A 14,803-nucleotide genomic window follows, 5' to 3' on the forward strand; every position below is an offset into this window, starting at 1 on the left:
TCCCTCTGGCAAACAGAGCAAAAGGGTACATGACTCAGTTTATGGAAAAGGCATGGCAGTTGGATGCAGGCCACCTGCAGTGATTTATCCCTTCCTTGACTGCCAGCCATGGGCATCCTGAGCACGTTACATGAATCCTGGGTTCAGTTTTGAGCCCTTCATGACAATAAGGACATTGGGGGATACAACTATGTCCACAGAAGGGAATGCAGCTGGGGAAGGGGCTGGAGTGCCAGAAGTGGCTGAGGGAGCTGGTGGGGCTCAATGTGGAGGAAAGGAAACCTGGGGGAGAATTTGTCACTCTCTACAACTCCCTGACAGGAGAGTGAAGTGAGGTGAAGGTGGGCTCTGCTCCCAAGGGACAAGGGACAGGACAAGAGGAAACGGCCTTAAGTTGCACCAGGGACGGTTTACACAGTATATTAGGGAAAAATTCTGCACTGAAAGGCAAGTCAGGCATTAGAACAGGCTGCCAAGGGCAGTGGCAGAGTCTCCATCCCTGGAGGGATTTAACAGAAGTGTAGATGTGGTATTTGGGGACACGGGTTCGTAGTGGGCTCGGTATGGAATGGTTGGACTCAATGGTCTTAGGGGGCTTTCCCAATCTTCCCAATCTTCCGATTCTGTGGGTTTGCTCAGCTGTTTTTTCCCTCTCTGTGAAGCAGGGCAGCATTATTTCCTACAGCACCAGCCATAAAGGTGGGATATCACCAGCTTGCTTTGAGCCCCTCATCAATTAGCATAGCATAAGCAGAATAATGCTGTTTGTAGTGTGTACACAGCTTTTTTTTCCTTTTTTTTTTTTTTTTTTTTTAATTCAATGTGGAAGCAGACCTGGGTCTAATGAAGAGAGGTTGAAAAAACAAACAGAGAGGACGTGCTGCCCCCATAAGGTGCCTGTCAGTAACTCCATGATAATGTAACAAAGCCCCCAAGCATTTTGGGGAAATGCCAAGTAGCAATGCTAAGAAATCACTCACCCAGACTAGAACAGCCTTCCTTTGAGGAGGCAGAGACCAGAAATGGATGCATTACCCTCTAAATGAACTTCTTGTCAATTTAGCCCAAGCAGCAGTACCACAAGGAATAACAAATTATTTTTCTACAGTGCACATTCTCAAAGCTTCCTACTGTAAAATGATCCCCTTGAAAATGGTTCTGTTTGGCAACAGCTGAGATAATTGAAGTTTTTCCATATAAAGAAAAATCCATACTATCACAAAAATAGGTATATCCTTTCCTGCTAATGCCAGGGATTCAAGGGAACCACATTAGGCAGCTGAAAGGGCAAGAAAAAATGCTAATGTAGGGATTTCTCTATTTTGCTTTGTGGTTATCTTTTTTTCCTCTCAGATGGGGTTTGTGGAGTGAAGATGTTTTAACAGGTTGTAAAAGACCATAATGTAAGCCTGGTGGGAATCTGAACTCCATCCATGGTCTGATTATTTACTGGTTCCCTGATTCCTCTTAGATCTGATTCACACTTCTAGCTAATCACATTGGGAGCTTTTTCCCCCAATAGTTTTTGGCTTTGCACTGTGCCTTTGATCAAGGCAGCACAGTGCGGGCAGGAGCGCCCTCCTGCCACATTTGACTGAGCCAATCTTAGCCTTTGTGCCAAAATGTCACACTGCCATTGTGTGAGATCTTTGGAACGGATGAGCTTGATGATCTGAGAGGTCTTTTCTAACCTGAATGATTCTGTGATTCTGTACTTTTATGCAAATAGGCTGTATAGCATCAGCAACCAGAGAACCCATCCATTCTTCTTTCTTAGTCACATCAGAAGGTCTGGATATCCCAAATTCTTTTTAAATAGATGTAAGGGTTTAATCAGCAAAGAGTCAGTCAGGATATTATGACCTACAGATGAAACCTTACAAGTATCAAAGATAAGAAAATTTTGGTGGTTTGGTATAATGGCCTTATATTGTCTGGGAGATGCTTATAGCCAATGAAAGTACAAAGTTTTGGTGCAAATGCTGTCCTGGGGAGGTTAACAGCCAGTAGGCTCCAATTGAATGGGTATATTGATTTTTTCTCTTCTTATGTATATTTAGCTGTCATCAATGCTTTCATCCAGCAGAAACTTTTCATTCAAAGGGCCTTAAAGGTCTCTAAAATATTCCAAAGAAGGATTTACTTTTCCCATAGATTAAATGCAACCACTTCTGGAGTGGAAAGCACAACCATGACACATGAGATTAAGTGATAAAATCACATTACCACCTCTGCAAGATGAAAATGCAGGTGCAGTAAAGGGAGGGACTTTATTTCAAGCAGAATTCAGGAATAAATTTTCTTCAGGGACTTATGGTAATGTACCAGGAGATATTTCATGACTGTACTTACATGGGAGCTTAGGAATTTTGCATCTTGTTTGGAAGACAGTTCTTGCAGTCCCAGTGCTTCTTTGTTATGTGGGGTCAGTGGTCAGAGACAGGGACAACACACACTTTCAGAGATCCATGCACCAACAATGGATTTTATTGTTCAGATCCTCTTTATATAGGGGGTTTGAAACACCTTGGTCTAAACCAACTGGTCTGGTTTTAACACCACCCAGCTCTTTGACCAGTGTGATGTCTGTGGCTTAGGATGGAACATGATTGGGTGAAGTCCCTGTTTGGGTTTAAATGTATCCTATCATTGCTCACTGAGGGACCAGTTTATGGAATTGGGTTGGATTTCTTACTTATAGCTGAATTAATTGCTGAGCCACAGACCAGCTGTGACACTTACTCAGTTGTGAACCACTAGCCTTTGGCCTTGATCTACCCACTGAAATCAGAAAGCATCTTCTGGTTCATTGACCTGGGCTTTTAATGTGGTCCCCAGTAGTAGCAACCACTTTGAGGTCAGGTGTGATGGGCCCCATGTGCTGTTGTCCTTCATTTAATTGCCTTCTCATTTAAAATATATTTCGTTTCATAGAATTACAGAATCATTTAAGTTCTAAAGCCTTTGAGACCATCGAGCCCAACTATTCCCCCAGCACTACCCAGCCCACCACTAATTCATGTCTCCAAGTGCCACATCCACATGCACACATTTGTTAAATCCCACCATGGATGTGGGCTCTACCACTGCCCTAGACAAGTTGTTCCAGGGCTGGATGACCATTTCCATGAAAAAAATTTCCCAATATCTAACCTAAACCTCCCTTCACACAACTTGAGGTAATTTCCTCTTGTCCTGTCCCTTGTTCCCTGGGAGAAGAACCTGACTCCCACCTGGCTCCACCCTCCTGTCAGGGAGTTGTAGAGAGGAAGAAGGGCCCACCTGAGCCTCCTTTTCTGCAGGCTGAGCCCCCCAGCTCTCTCAGATGCTCCTTGTCACACTTGTGCTCTAGTCCTTTCACTGCTTTCCCTATCTCATTCACAATATATATTTAAAATACATGTTTGAGTCTGAGAAGAAAGTTTTTTTCCATGTAAATAATAGCCCTTCTAAGCACCAGGAGAGTAACAGATATTCTAAGCATCATTTGCCTTCCAAAGCACAAGGAGTCCTCTTCTGTGTCCTGTGTGGAAATCATCTAATGGTTATGAGCTGACTTGAAAATGTCTTCTACTGAAAGTGGATGTCCTCTGTGCACATAAGGTGACCTAAACAGCTTGATGGTGTGTCAAAACCACAATGAAGTGTCTCTGTCTGAGGTGGGGTTTATCTATAATGGGACACTCGGGAAACTTATGGTAAATTAATTTAATCAGTTTTAGTACCCCCATTTTTATGTAGCTGATGGTGATGGTAAAGTGCAAACAATGGCCAGTTGCAAAGTAATACAGTCCCCCTTGGAGTTTATTGCATTGAATATGTATTACTATTAATTTAAAACCAAGGGCCTCTACATTAAAAGATCTGACCTTTACTGTGCTTTTCACTGTGAGCTACTGATACATTGCATAGGGGTCACCAGAGCACCTTAGGCATCTGCAAGTGTTTCACATAAGTTCAAAATAACCTCTGTGAAGGGAGCAAACATATTCAGCTGCAACAAGAAATACAGATCCTAAGAAATACCTTGGACACAAACAGGTGCAAAGTTCAATGCCCACAAAACCAGTCTCTTGTTTTAGTCACTATTGCTTAAGATTGATCCTTCTCAAAGCAAAGCTAAACGAACTCTTTTAACCCCATATCTATGGCTGTAAAATACATTATTTAATACCCATTCAGTGCAGAATTTGTCCTTTTTTCTGTGTAAACAGTTTACAAACTTCAAATATTTTGCTCTGCATTTGGAATGCTTCTACCCATCAGTGAAGTATGTTGTCTCACTGGAGGGATTTTGCAATGATCTCATACCCCAATAAGAAGCATATCTTACCTGATCTGTGGCAGAAGTAGGAATTATTGTTAGCCACAGGTCATTTCTTCCCTTCCTAAAGGTGCTACCCTGCCAAAATTTGCAATGAAGTCTATTAAATATTATCTGTAATAACTTGCAGGTAGTATCTCTCCACGGTATGTCATTTTGAAGAACATGAGTCCATGTATCTCAACTTCAGTGCAAAAAGACTACTGATAAAGTAGTGCTTCCAGAAATGGCAATTAAATATTCCAGTGTAATTGCTGGCAATTCCTCACTGGCACTTCATACAGCTTTCTCCAGAGCCTTCTCAAAAATACACTTAATTCTGCAGGAGTCTTTACCAGATTTTGTTAAAATTGTGTTTTGGAATTTTGTTAGTAGCAATTTTGATTATCTTCTTGCTTTGCTTTCCAAAAAAAATGTCCAGAAGAAATGCCTTCTGGTATTCCATAATGTCAAAGTGAGGAGCTGCCAGTGTGAGTTTAGACAACACATAAACACAAGACAGAGTCCTTAATCTGGTGATGTTTTTGATTGTTGAATTCATCTGAAGAAAACTGCAGATCACAGAACCACAGACTGGCTTAGATTGAAAGGGACCTTAAAGCTCATCTTGTTCCAGCCCTCTGCCATGTGCAAAGACATTTTCTACTATACCAGGTTGCTCTAAGCCCCATCCAGGGCTTAGAACACTTCCAGGGATGGAGCAGTGTCATGGTTTGACACTGGCACAATGCCAGTGCCCCCATGAAGATACCTTCTCCCTGGTTTCTGCTGTGAGATGTGACCAGGAATAAGCAAAGCAGGCTCCTACTTAGGGAAAAAAGAACCAGAACTTTATTAACTACTCTACAACTACAGATAAAAAGGAACACACACACAGGGAAAATGAAAACCTCACAAATGCATTTCCTCCTCCCCCCACCAAATTTCCAACACAATACATTTATTCCTCAAATCACCAACTCTCGGTCCAGCACCACCTTTTAGACAATGAATCCTCAGTTCATCAAGAGGAGAGGAGTCCTTCTTGTACCATGGGCTTCCCCTGGAAACACAGCTGAAGCCTCGTGTTTTTCCGTGTCACTCGTGGCACCGCCCGGAGAACGTCTGCCGTTGTGACTTCTTCCTTTTCATGTCCAGTGCTCTCACCACTGAACACGGACCAGAACTGCTTCTAGGGTTGTCTGTTAAGGATGCTCTGTCCCAATCCAAAAAAGGCACAGTCTCTCCTTTGGGACACCTGTCCCCACAATCTCTCTTTTGGGACACCTGTCCCCCCCATATTTTTTCACCCCCTGGGGCCGAGGGGCACCAACACTGAACCCTCTTGGTTCTGAGGCCATTGCCTCCCCCTAGAATGCAGTCTCTGGGTCACAAGGAACATGGTTTTGTCCATGGCTGTACAAAAAGAGTCCAGCAAAAGCCACTCCATCATCTCTTCCCACTAGGATTCTTCTCTATTCTTCTACTATCTCTCACTCGCCCAGACTTCTCTCACACTGGCCCATTTCCTTCTTCATCTTCCACTCTATCTTCTAGGAGAGGTCAATGTTCTGTAAAGTTCTCATTCTCCAAAAAGGGGTTAAAAGCTCCTACAAGCGGCCGGCTGAATGCCCCCTCTTCTCCGTCCCAGCCGTGCTGCCGGCACAGGCCCATGTTTATCAAGCTTCAAGGTTACAGTCTCAGGCAGTGGCTCTTTCTTTCTCTCTCTGTGTCTCTCAGGGGGGGCTGCCCGATGGCTCCCGGTCTCTCTCTCTCTCTCTCTCTTCCACCCTTCCACCCCCGGGCTCAGGCCTACCTCTCCCGGCCACATGGCTTTCCCCTCCCCCTGCCCAGCCAGCAGCTGGGCCGGGGGGAGAGACCCGAACTCTTTCCCGCCGGAAACCCAAAAAGGACCCTCCCAAGGGAGAGCTCTGCTTTTAACCCCGTGTTCTCAGAGGCGTGTCCATGTCCCAATGGCCAGGTTAAATGCCAATATTAAAGTCTGAATATCCATTGGCCAAAACCACAGCATCCCAAAAAACACATTTCCTGTCAAACCACCACAGGCAGCCACAGCTTCTCTGGGCAACCTGTGCCAGGGCCTCACCATTCACAGGGAAAATTTATTTAAAATATCCAATTTAACCTTGCCTTCTGTCAATGTGACGTCATTCCCCCTTGTCACAGACCCACAGAGTCACAGAATATTCTGAGCTGGAAAGGAGCCACTAGGATTATTCTGTCATTCCAGGCCCTTGTCCAAAGTCCCTCTCCAGCTCTCTTGCAGCTCCTTTAGGCACTGACAAGGGCTCTGAGGTCTCCATGGAGCCTTCTCTTCTCTAGACTGGATATCCTCAGTTCTCCCAGCCTGTCTCCAGAGCAGAGGGCTCCAGCCCTCAGAACATCTCTGTGGCCTCCTCTGAACTTGCTCCAGCAGCTCCATGCCCTTCTGATGTTGGGCTGGAGGCAGCTCTGCAGGTGGGGGTCTCATGTAAGCAGGACAGAGGGTCAGAACCCCTTCCCCTACTGGCCTTGCTGTGGGATCAGCCCAGCACATGGGGGCTTCTGGGCTCTCAGCACACATGGTCAATCCTGCTGAACTTCTCACCTATCAATACTCTAAAATTCTTCTCCCCTGTTCATTCTTTGCCCAGCCTGTGTTTGTGCTTGGATTGCCCTAACCCATGTGCAGGGCCTTGTAGGAATACAGCTAGAAAGCCGAGCTGGGAGCACTGTCCAGCTCATGACAGAAATGGATATGTTAGCCTTTGTGGGCTGCAAGCCTTGGCAACAGAAAGTAGAACCTTGAAGAAGGAATGCAGAAGTTAGCAGTGTGCTTGGTAGGCAGAACTTCTATGAGATAACACATACCTGCACGAGTTAGTAGGAGTCTCTGAATTAAGCAATGTTACCTAGTAACATAAATGTTATAGTTGTGCTGTTTTTACTAATTGCTAGAAAGGTATATAAGCTCAGCTTTGTGAATCAATGAACGGCTTCATGTGTGCAAACCATGGAGTCCACGTCTCTTTCATCAATTGCCGTCAGGACCTTGGACATGGTCTGGTTGAACTTCACAAGGTTCACACAGACCCACTTCTCCAGCTTGTCCAGATCCCTCTTGACACCATCCCTTCCCTCTGCACAGCAGACACAGCACTCAGGCTGGGTGGATGGGCAGGTTATGGACGTGGGAGCACTGTGTGCATCTCCATCTGCCCATCCTGAGTGGCATGTCCACTGTACTTGCTGCAGCTGCAGGAGCTTCACCTTTTGTGATAACACACTGCAGGAATGATGCAGGCAGATAATGGCAACCTTTTGATTTGGTTAAAAGATTCATATGACAGTTTCCTAGGGCATCAATAAATTACACAGGGTCCTGTGTAATGCCATATACATGGGTGAGTTGGGCAGTACTGCTCCAGCATTACTGCCTCCAGTGACTGCTCATAATTAGGGGCAAAAGAAACCACTCTCCAGCTGAAGCTTGCAAATACTCTGCTTAAAATAATGCAACAATCCTAATTAATGAACGAATTGTTGTAAGCCCTATAATTCAGGAAAAATCTGGGTTATTAAATGGCTGTCACCATGTTGAATGGTCATTGTGGTGAACCTGTGACAAGGCAGGTACTAAACCTCTCAAAACTCATGAAAATCAGATGCAAATCTGAAACCTTATCCCTACAAACTTCTCATTTTATAATGCCCCTGGAAATGGTTCTTTTTCACGCTGACCTAACAAAACCTAACAATAAATCTGAAATTTAGAATAAGGCCAAAGTTTGAGCTAGTGTGAGCTGGAAATCTGCCAGGACTTCTTTGCAGCTGTATGAGTTCCACAGCTACAAAATCAGCAATATATCCACATGGGTTTTAGGGTCATATTTGAATTTTTCTCTGAGCAATATTTTACTTTTTAGTCCCTGAATTGTGGGTTAGAGCTCTCAGTCTACATCAAGCAGCAAATGCAATCTCCATATACATGGCAGGTGAACTGCTATGCTAAATAAATAATTTGACTTTTCTAAACATCACTATTTTATCACCACAGTCTGGTCCTGTGGAAAAGAAGAAAAGTAGGAAAATCCTGCTATGGTAATGACATATGGACTTAAAATTCAGCAAATTTCACTGTGTAAATTAGTGTCCTGGTGTTCTCTGGGATAGAGTTGATTTTCTCTCTAGTAGCTGGTATGTGATTGTGTTTTGGATTTAGGATGAGAATAATGTTAATAACATATGTTTTATAGAAGGAGAAGGTGAAGAAGTGGAGGAAAATCAGTCACAGAAAAACAATGTTTCATCTGAGGATGGACTTTTTTTTAAAGGATGTTTTGTTCTTTTATATTTTGGGCAAACAAGCAGTGGCATCTTCACAGTGCTTCCATAAATTGTTTTTAGTGATTTATCTCAGGAAAAACTATTCTTGCAGCTGTGATATTCTTTGATTTTATATCTAAGTCTAAGCTAGAATTAGTTTTGCTCTCTGGAGGAAATATATCAAGAGTCTCAAAGGCAGAAAGCATTCTCAAAATTTCTTGATATTTAGGTTAATTTTGTCATTCTAAATGCATTTTTCACACCTTGAGCAAAGAAATCCAACAGATATCATCCTAAAAATCAAGTTTCAGTCATCCAAGGTGAAGATGGAATGCTTAAAAGGAAGGAGTGTCTTGTACTGAACGAGAAACCAGGAGGTGAATCAAACTGATACAACAGGTCCAAAATGACTGTGTTTGAACTTCCTGATCTCCGCATGTCTCAGGAGTCTGGGTGCTTGAAAATAGAACACTAGCTATAGAAAATACTGAAATAGAAGGGGTTTTTTTATCAGAAGGAAAAAAAGAATGGAGACATGCTTTTTCCCAGAAGATCTTCCAAAAAACCCCCCTATTTTAAATTAATTTTCCTGATCAGAGACAGCAACATCCTCTACTCACACACGCCAGGCTCAACGATGTCCAAAACTTAAGCTTGAGGTATCTAATCTATTTGATGCCTACATGTAGAATCAAACAATTTGGGAAAAGAAGTCCATATAGATGTGTTACTATGGGATAAACCAGAGAATCACCCAGAAGAAAAGTTTAGCATCTCCATTTCAACTAGGAAGCATTTTGGAGAAAAGCAGACCATAGTGAGCAGCTGCAAGCGAAGGAGCAGGATAGAAGATGACTTCATGCTACAAGGATGGCCATCAAACTCCAGAAAATTTGACTTTCCATTCCAGTTTTTATTTTACTTCCTCTTTTTAACAAGTTCACTTTTGAGCCAAAGTGACCAAAATAAGTGCTGAAGACAACATTGTTACAACACCTCACTGCAGCATGGAATATTACAAACCAAGGAGTACTGCAGGTGAATGAAGGCTTGCTGGGCTTCCAGCAGGATGCTCTCCATGCTGTGGGAGGTGCGTGGTGCTGAGGACAGGAGGACTGAAGGAGAGGAGGAGCAGAGGACGGGGTTTCCCAGCGCCACACAGCACACTCAACCCTTTCAGAGCAGCATTTCCAGTGCTGTGAAATGCACTAGGGACAGGCATTCCCAGTGCCCCTGCAAGGATGGCAGGACTGGTGTTCTCAGGTGTTTTGGCTCAGTCCTGATGGTCCCTGTCAGTGCCATGGGGATGGGCATCTTGAGTACAACCACCTACACTAGGTAGGTGCTGCAGAGTGCTCTTGGGATGGATGGGCACAGGCACACGACTGGTGCTCCCAAAGCTGCACCCAACGTGGCGATGGTGCTGTTCCAGGTGGGCACGGTCTCCTCTGTTCAGGATGGATGTTGCCTGGGTGGGATGGGATGGGACGGGATGGAGGTAAGTGCTGAGGGGATGGTTGCGTTGGGCTTTGGTGTGTGTAGGCATCATGGCTGGTATGATGTGAGGTGAGTTGGCCTGATGTGGGATGGCTTGGCATGGAATGGGATGGGTCAATGTGCTGTGGGAAGGGTTTGTCTGATATGGGGCTGGTTGGCACAATGAGGGGCGGGTTGGTCTGTTGTTGGGCAGGTTGGGGTGTTATGAGGCAGGTTGGGGTGACATGGGGCAGGTAGATGTGCTATGGAGAAGGCTGGTGTGATGCGAGGCAAGTGGATGTGATGTGGGGAAGGTTCATAGAATCATGGAATAAGCTGAGGTGGAAGAGACTTATCAGGATCATCAAATCCAGTTCCTGGCCCTGTGTAGGACACCACAACAATCCCACCCTATGCCTGAGAGCATTGTCCAAATGCTTTTTGAGCTCTGTCAGATTTGATGCTGTGACTACTTTCCTGGGGAGCCTATTCCAGTGCTCAACCACTCTCTGGATGAAGAACCTTTTTCTAATATCCAACTCAAACCTTTCCCAACTCAGCTTCAGGCCATTCCTTCAGCTCCTGTCACTGGTCACCAGAGTTAAGACACTGGTACATGCCCCTCTGCTTCTCCTGCTGAGGACACTGAAGACCTCAATGAGGCCTGCTTTTGTTGTTCACTCTCTTCTCCAAGGCTGAACAAAAGAAGTGAACTCAGTTGCTCCTTACAAGGCTCTCGAGACCCTTCACCCTCCTTATGGCCCTCCTTTGTGTGAAAAACGCCAATCACTTGTTTTGAAAATTCTAAAAGTTTAATAGTAATAAAATGGTTATAAAAATAGTAATACAATTAGAGTAATAATAATTTGGACAATTTGAATTAGGACAATATGAGAGAATAGTGACAAAGCATTACGGACGTCCGGGTTCCTTTTTCTGGGCAGCACGAGCCCAAAAAAGGACACCCATTAACAGAGGATTAACCCTTAAAAGCAATAGCCTGTTGCATATTCATACACCTCATACATGATGCATAAATTCCATGCAAATATAGGATTCTGTCTGGTCAGTGTCAACTTCTTCCTCTTAATCCTAACAGTGCCTTCGAGGCGGGAAGAAGTTTGTTTCTTCTGAAAATGGGGCAATAAATTCTTTTTCTCTGAAAGATTTAGGTGTCCTGTGGCTGCTATCTCAGTGCGAGTTCTTTCTTTAAAAAAAAGTATCTCACATAGCATAGTTTCTATTTTAACATTTTGTATAACCTAAAACTATATTTAACACACTACTTAAGAGCAATAATACAGCATTACTTTCTAACACAACAAATATAATATTCATTTTAATATTTGTGAAAAGCCAATCATAAAATACATGCATTTTTCACATTTGGACTCTCTGCAACAGCCTAAGGCCTCTTTTATATTGACATGACATAGATGGATGTGACACTGGGCAGGCGGGCCTCTTTTGGGGGAGGTGGATATGGTGTTGAGCAGGTCGGGGTGATGTGGAGGGGGCTGAGGGTGACATCACTCCCGATGCACAGCGCAGGGCCGGGCCCGGCCCGGCAACCCCTCAGGGTCGCCATGGCGACCGCCCCTCGGCCCCTCCGCCGAACTATTTTCCGTCCCCCCACGTGATGACAACAGCTCCCTCACACGTGACGGAGGGCATGCTGTCAATCAAACTCCATCTCCTCCAATCATCGCCAGCAGTCGGGCGCCGTCCCGCCTTCCGGAAGCGGGCGCTCTAATCGGCGCCGGCGCGCGTTCCGGCGGTTTGACAGGGCCGGCGCAGCGGGGCGTTGATTGGCGTCGGGCTGAGCCGGTCGCAACTCGAGAGGGCGCGCGGGGTCCCGCCCCCGCGGGGCGCGGGCCAATGGGCGCGCGGGAGGCGGAGCCCCGCCCACCCCCCGGCACTGCGGTAATATGGCTCCGTAGCGGGCGGCCGGCTTGGCGTTGCTGCTGCCATTAACCCCTGCGCGCCCGGCGGCCTTGGGGGAGCGGAGCGGGGACCCTGCGTGAGGATGACCTCGGCTGCCGGTCCCGCTGCCTTGCCGCCCGGCTCCGCCGCCCGCGCCCTGCATGTGGAGCTGCCTTCACAGCAGGTACGGCGGGGCCTCGGGGCGGCGCTCGGAGGGGACTGAGGAGGAGGAGGGTGTCCTGAGGTGAATCAGGGGTGTCCCCTGAAGTGTGGGGTGTTCTGAGGTGACGAGGATGCGCTCTTCTGGGCGTGGGACGCCCTGAGGTGTACACAGGGGCGTGCTCACTGAGGTGTGGGTTGTTCTGGGGTGCAGGGAGACGTCTCCTGAACTGAGAGCAGCTCCCTGAGGCGTACAGGGGTTGCTCCCTCGGGTGGATGGGGGTGCTCCCTGCGGTAAAGGGGTGGACAGGTACTCCATGAGGTGCCAGTGGGGCTTCCCCGAGGTCTGGGGGTACCTGAGATACAGTCCCCAAGCTGATGGAAGGGGAGTCCCTGAGGCCAGGGGCAGTTTGAGCACCTTTCTCCTAGGCTGGTAGGAAGGCCAGAGGAAGCATGGGGGCTGGCGTCTCTGCCTCTCTCCCGGGGGAGTCAGGTGCTGTTTCCTCTCCCAGAAAACTACTTCTGCGCCTACAAAACATCAGACTAAAGGTGAGAATTGCAGCAGGAATAACATCGTGAAAATCGGTGTTAAACTCGGGCACCTCGTTAGGCCGGAGCAGCTGGGGTGTCCCCTCCTCCTTCTCTTGGCAAGGTGGGGAGTAAGTGTGGATGTAACATGAGGTGTATTCTGAAAAGTGCTGAAATGTTCTCTCCCCATTGCGTCCTTCTTTGACCTAACTTTGTTTTTCCTGTTTGCTGATAGTTGGCTTTTGGCTTACTGGGCATTTGTCCCATGTTTTCATTTTGGAGAGCATTAATTTTAAGTGAGGAAGACTAAGTTCTGCCTGAGCATTGAGCAATCCCTATCAAACCGACTCTGTGCCCTTTCCCCTCTTGCATGTGGTCACTTTGATTGTACAGGAGCTGGAGCAGGACTGGTGAAGGCAGGAGTAATTAGCAAAATTTTGCTCTTCTTTAGAAATAGTGTAAGATGTGAATGTTGTTTTGGCTCATTGACTCAGTGCAGTCGATGTTATTACGAGTTAGACACACAATCTGTTTTACTTGAGCTGTGTGTTACCAGCTGGGAATATAAAGAGTACTTAGAGAAAAAAATCAGCAGATGTTAATGAAGTGGATCCATAACTGCTCTTTTGATAAACAGGTTTTAGAAGACATCCACTTGGGCGGCAAAGGAGGGAAATGGAGGTGGCTGTTGGCCACCTGACCCTAATTTGTGAGCAAGTGCTTACTCTGAAATGTGGGTCTGCTCTGTGTTAGTAAACATAAACATGAACGCTGCTCTGTACGAACAGGAAACAATGGATTGTCCATGAGATCAAGTATGGCCTTCTCCTTACTAAATTTTTGGTCTTATTCTTTCTCAGGCTTGTGCAAGGACCGAGTGAGTGCTGCAGGGAGAAACCTGAGATATTAGTCATTGGATTTCGTTTGTGAAAGTGAGACCAAAACACAGGCTTTTTCTTCTAGGAGCAGAAACTTTTACAGGAGTTCCTGGGAGCAGAAATTGACTCATCAATTATAGGCTGTTCCAGTTGAGTAAATGTTTAGTGAGGATGCTGCTTGTATGTTAATTGTAGCAAGTGTAAGGCTGGGACAGAGACTGAGCTATTCTGCTGTGTGCTCTGCCAATACAAGGACCATGTGCTGAGGGATCTGTGCACTGTGTTTACTTGGAATCGAATTGAGAGGCTCAGATGAACACACTGATAGCAAATCACCCTTTTTCTTTGTATTCTCTGAGCTCAAAAGTCTGTTACTGAAGTGCAAGATACCTTGAAGGAGCTTTGTTGTGGTGTGATGTGGGCTCAGCTCACTGGAGCTATTTTACTGCAGAATTATGAAACAGATAAGTCATTCCTAGTCTGTTGTACCACCTCTGTAATGCCATAGTCTGGCTGGCCCAAGCTATGTGATGCTGTGTAAGGCAAGGTAATTGTTTGCTGTGTGCCAGCACAAAATCAGCTTGGTGATTTGTTTCAGTAGGCAGCTTTCTCTAGGACACCCAAAGCACATTTTTTTGACTATAAGATGTTATAGTGACTATAAGAATTGAGAGCAGGATGGTCTGAGTTATGGCTATAAATCTCTCCAAAGACAAATTCTCAACTGTGTATTCAAAGTGAGTGCTTTTAATGACTGAAGTGACTTTTTAGGGGCAGAAGTACTGGCAGTGTGATTTGGGTTTAGTCTAGCTTTAATTGTTCCAGTAACATTCACATTGATTAGAAAACAATGTTCCTGCTACTGACACTCTTCCAGGAGTGAAAAGTTAAGTCTGAAACCTTTTGCTACTGTGATGATACTTATGTCAAAACTGACTGACCTCTTCTGTAACTTGTTTGTGTGGCAGGATGACTGGGGCAAAGAATGCTTTTTGCTGTTGTATTCTGGACTTTAAGAAAGAAAAATAGAGGATATGGCTGTAAAGAAATGCATCTGATTAAGCATAAACTTCCCATTTGAATCCCTTAGTAATTGTGTCAGGATGTTGTTCTCTTTTGCTGTACAAGTGAGCACAACAGAACTGAAAATGTGAAATAGCTACACTTCAGGAGCAGAGATTCTTTAGTAATATCTCTTCGCAGTTGCTCG

At 45.5% G+C, this 14,803-nt stretch overlaps 1 protein-coding gene across 1 annotated transcript in view; it reads left to right on the forward strand.

The window, feature by feature from the left end:
• The first annotated feature begins 12,047 nt into the window (after nucleotides 1-12,047).
• The window catches only part of UVRAG (UV radiation resistance associated), an 88,214-nt gene continuing 85,458 nt past the window's right edge, over nucleotides 12,048-14,803 (forward strand). The window contains exon 1 of the mRNA XM_066571957.1: nucleotides 12,048-12,212. Within this exon, the coding sequence (XP_066428054.1) occupies nucleotides 12,132-12,212 (81 nt within the window). The 5' untranslated portion in view covers nucleotides 12,048-12,131. The remainder of the gene's footprint in view (nucleotides 12,213-14,803) is intronic.

The sequence above is a fragment of the Molothrus aeneus genome, chromosome 2, assembly GCF_037042795.1.
Source record: "Molothrus aeneus isolate 106 chromosome 2, BPBGC_Maene_1.0, whole genome shotgun sequence".
Classification (NCBI taxonomy): domain Eukaryota; kingdom Metazoa; phylum Chordata; class Aves; order Passeriformes; family Icteridae; genus Molothrus; species Molothrus aeneus.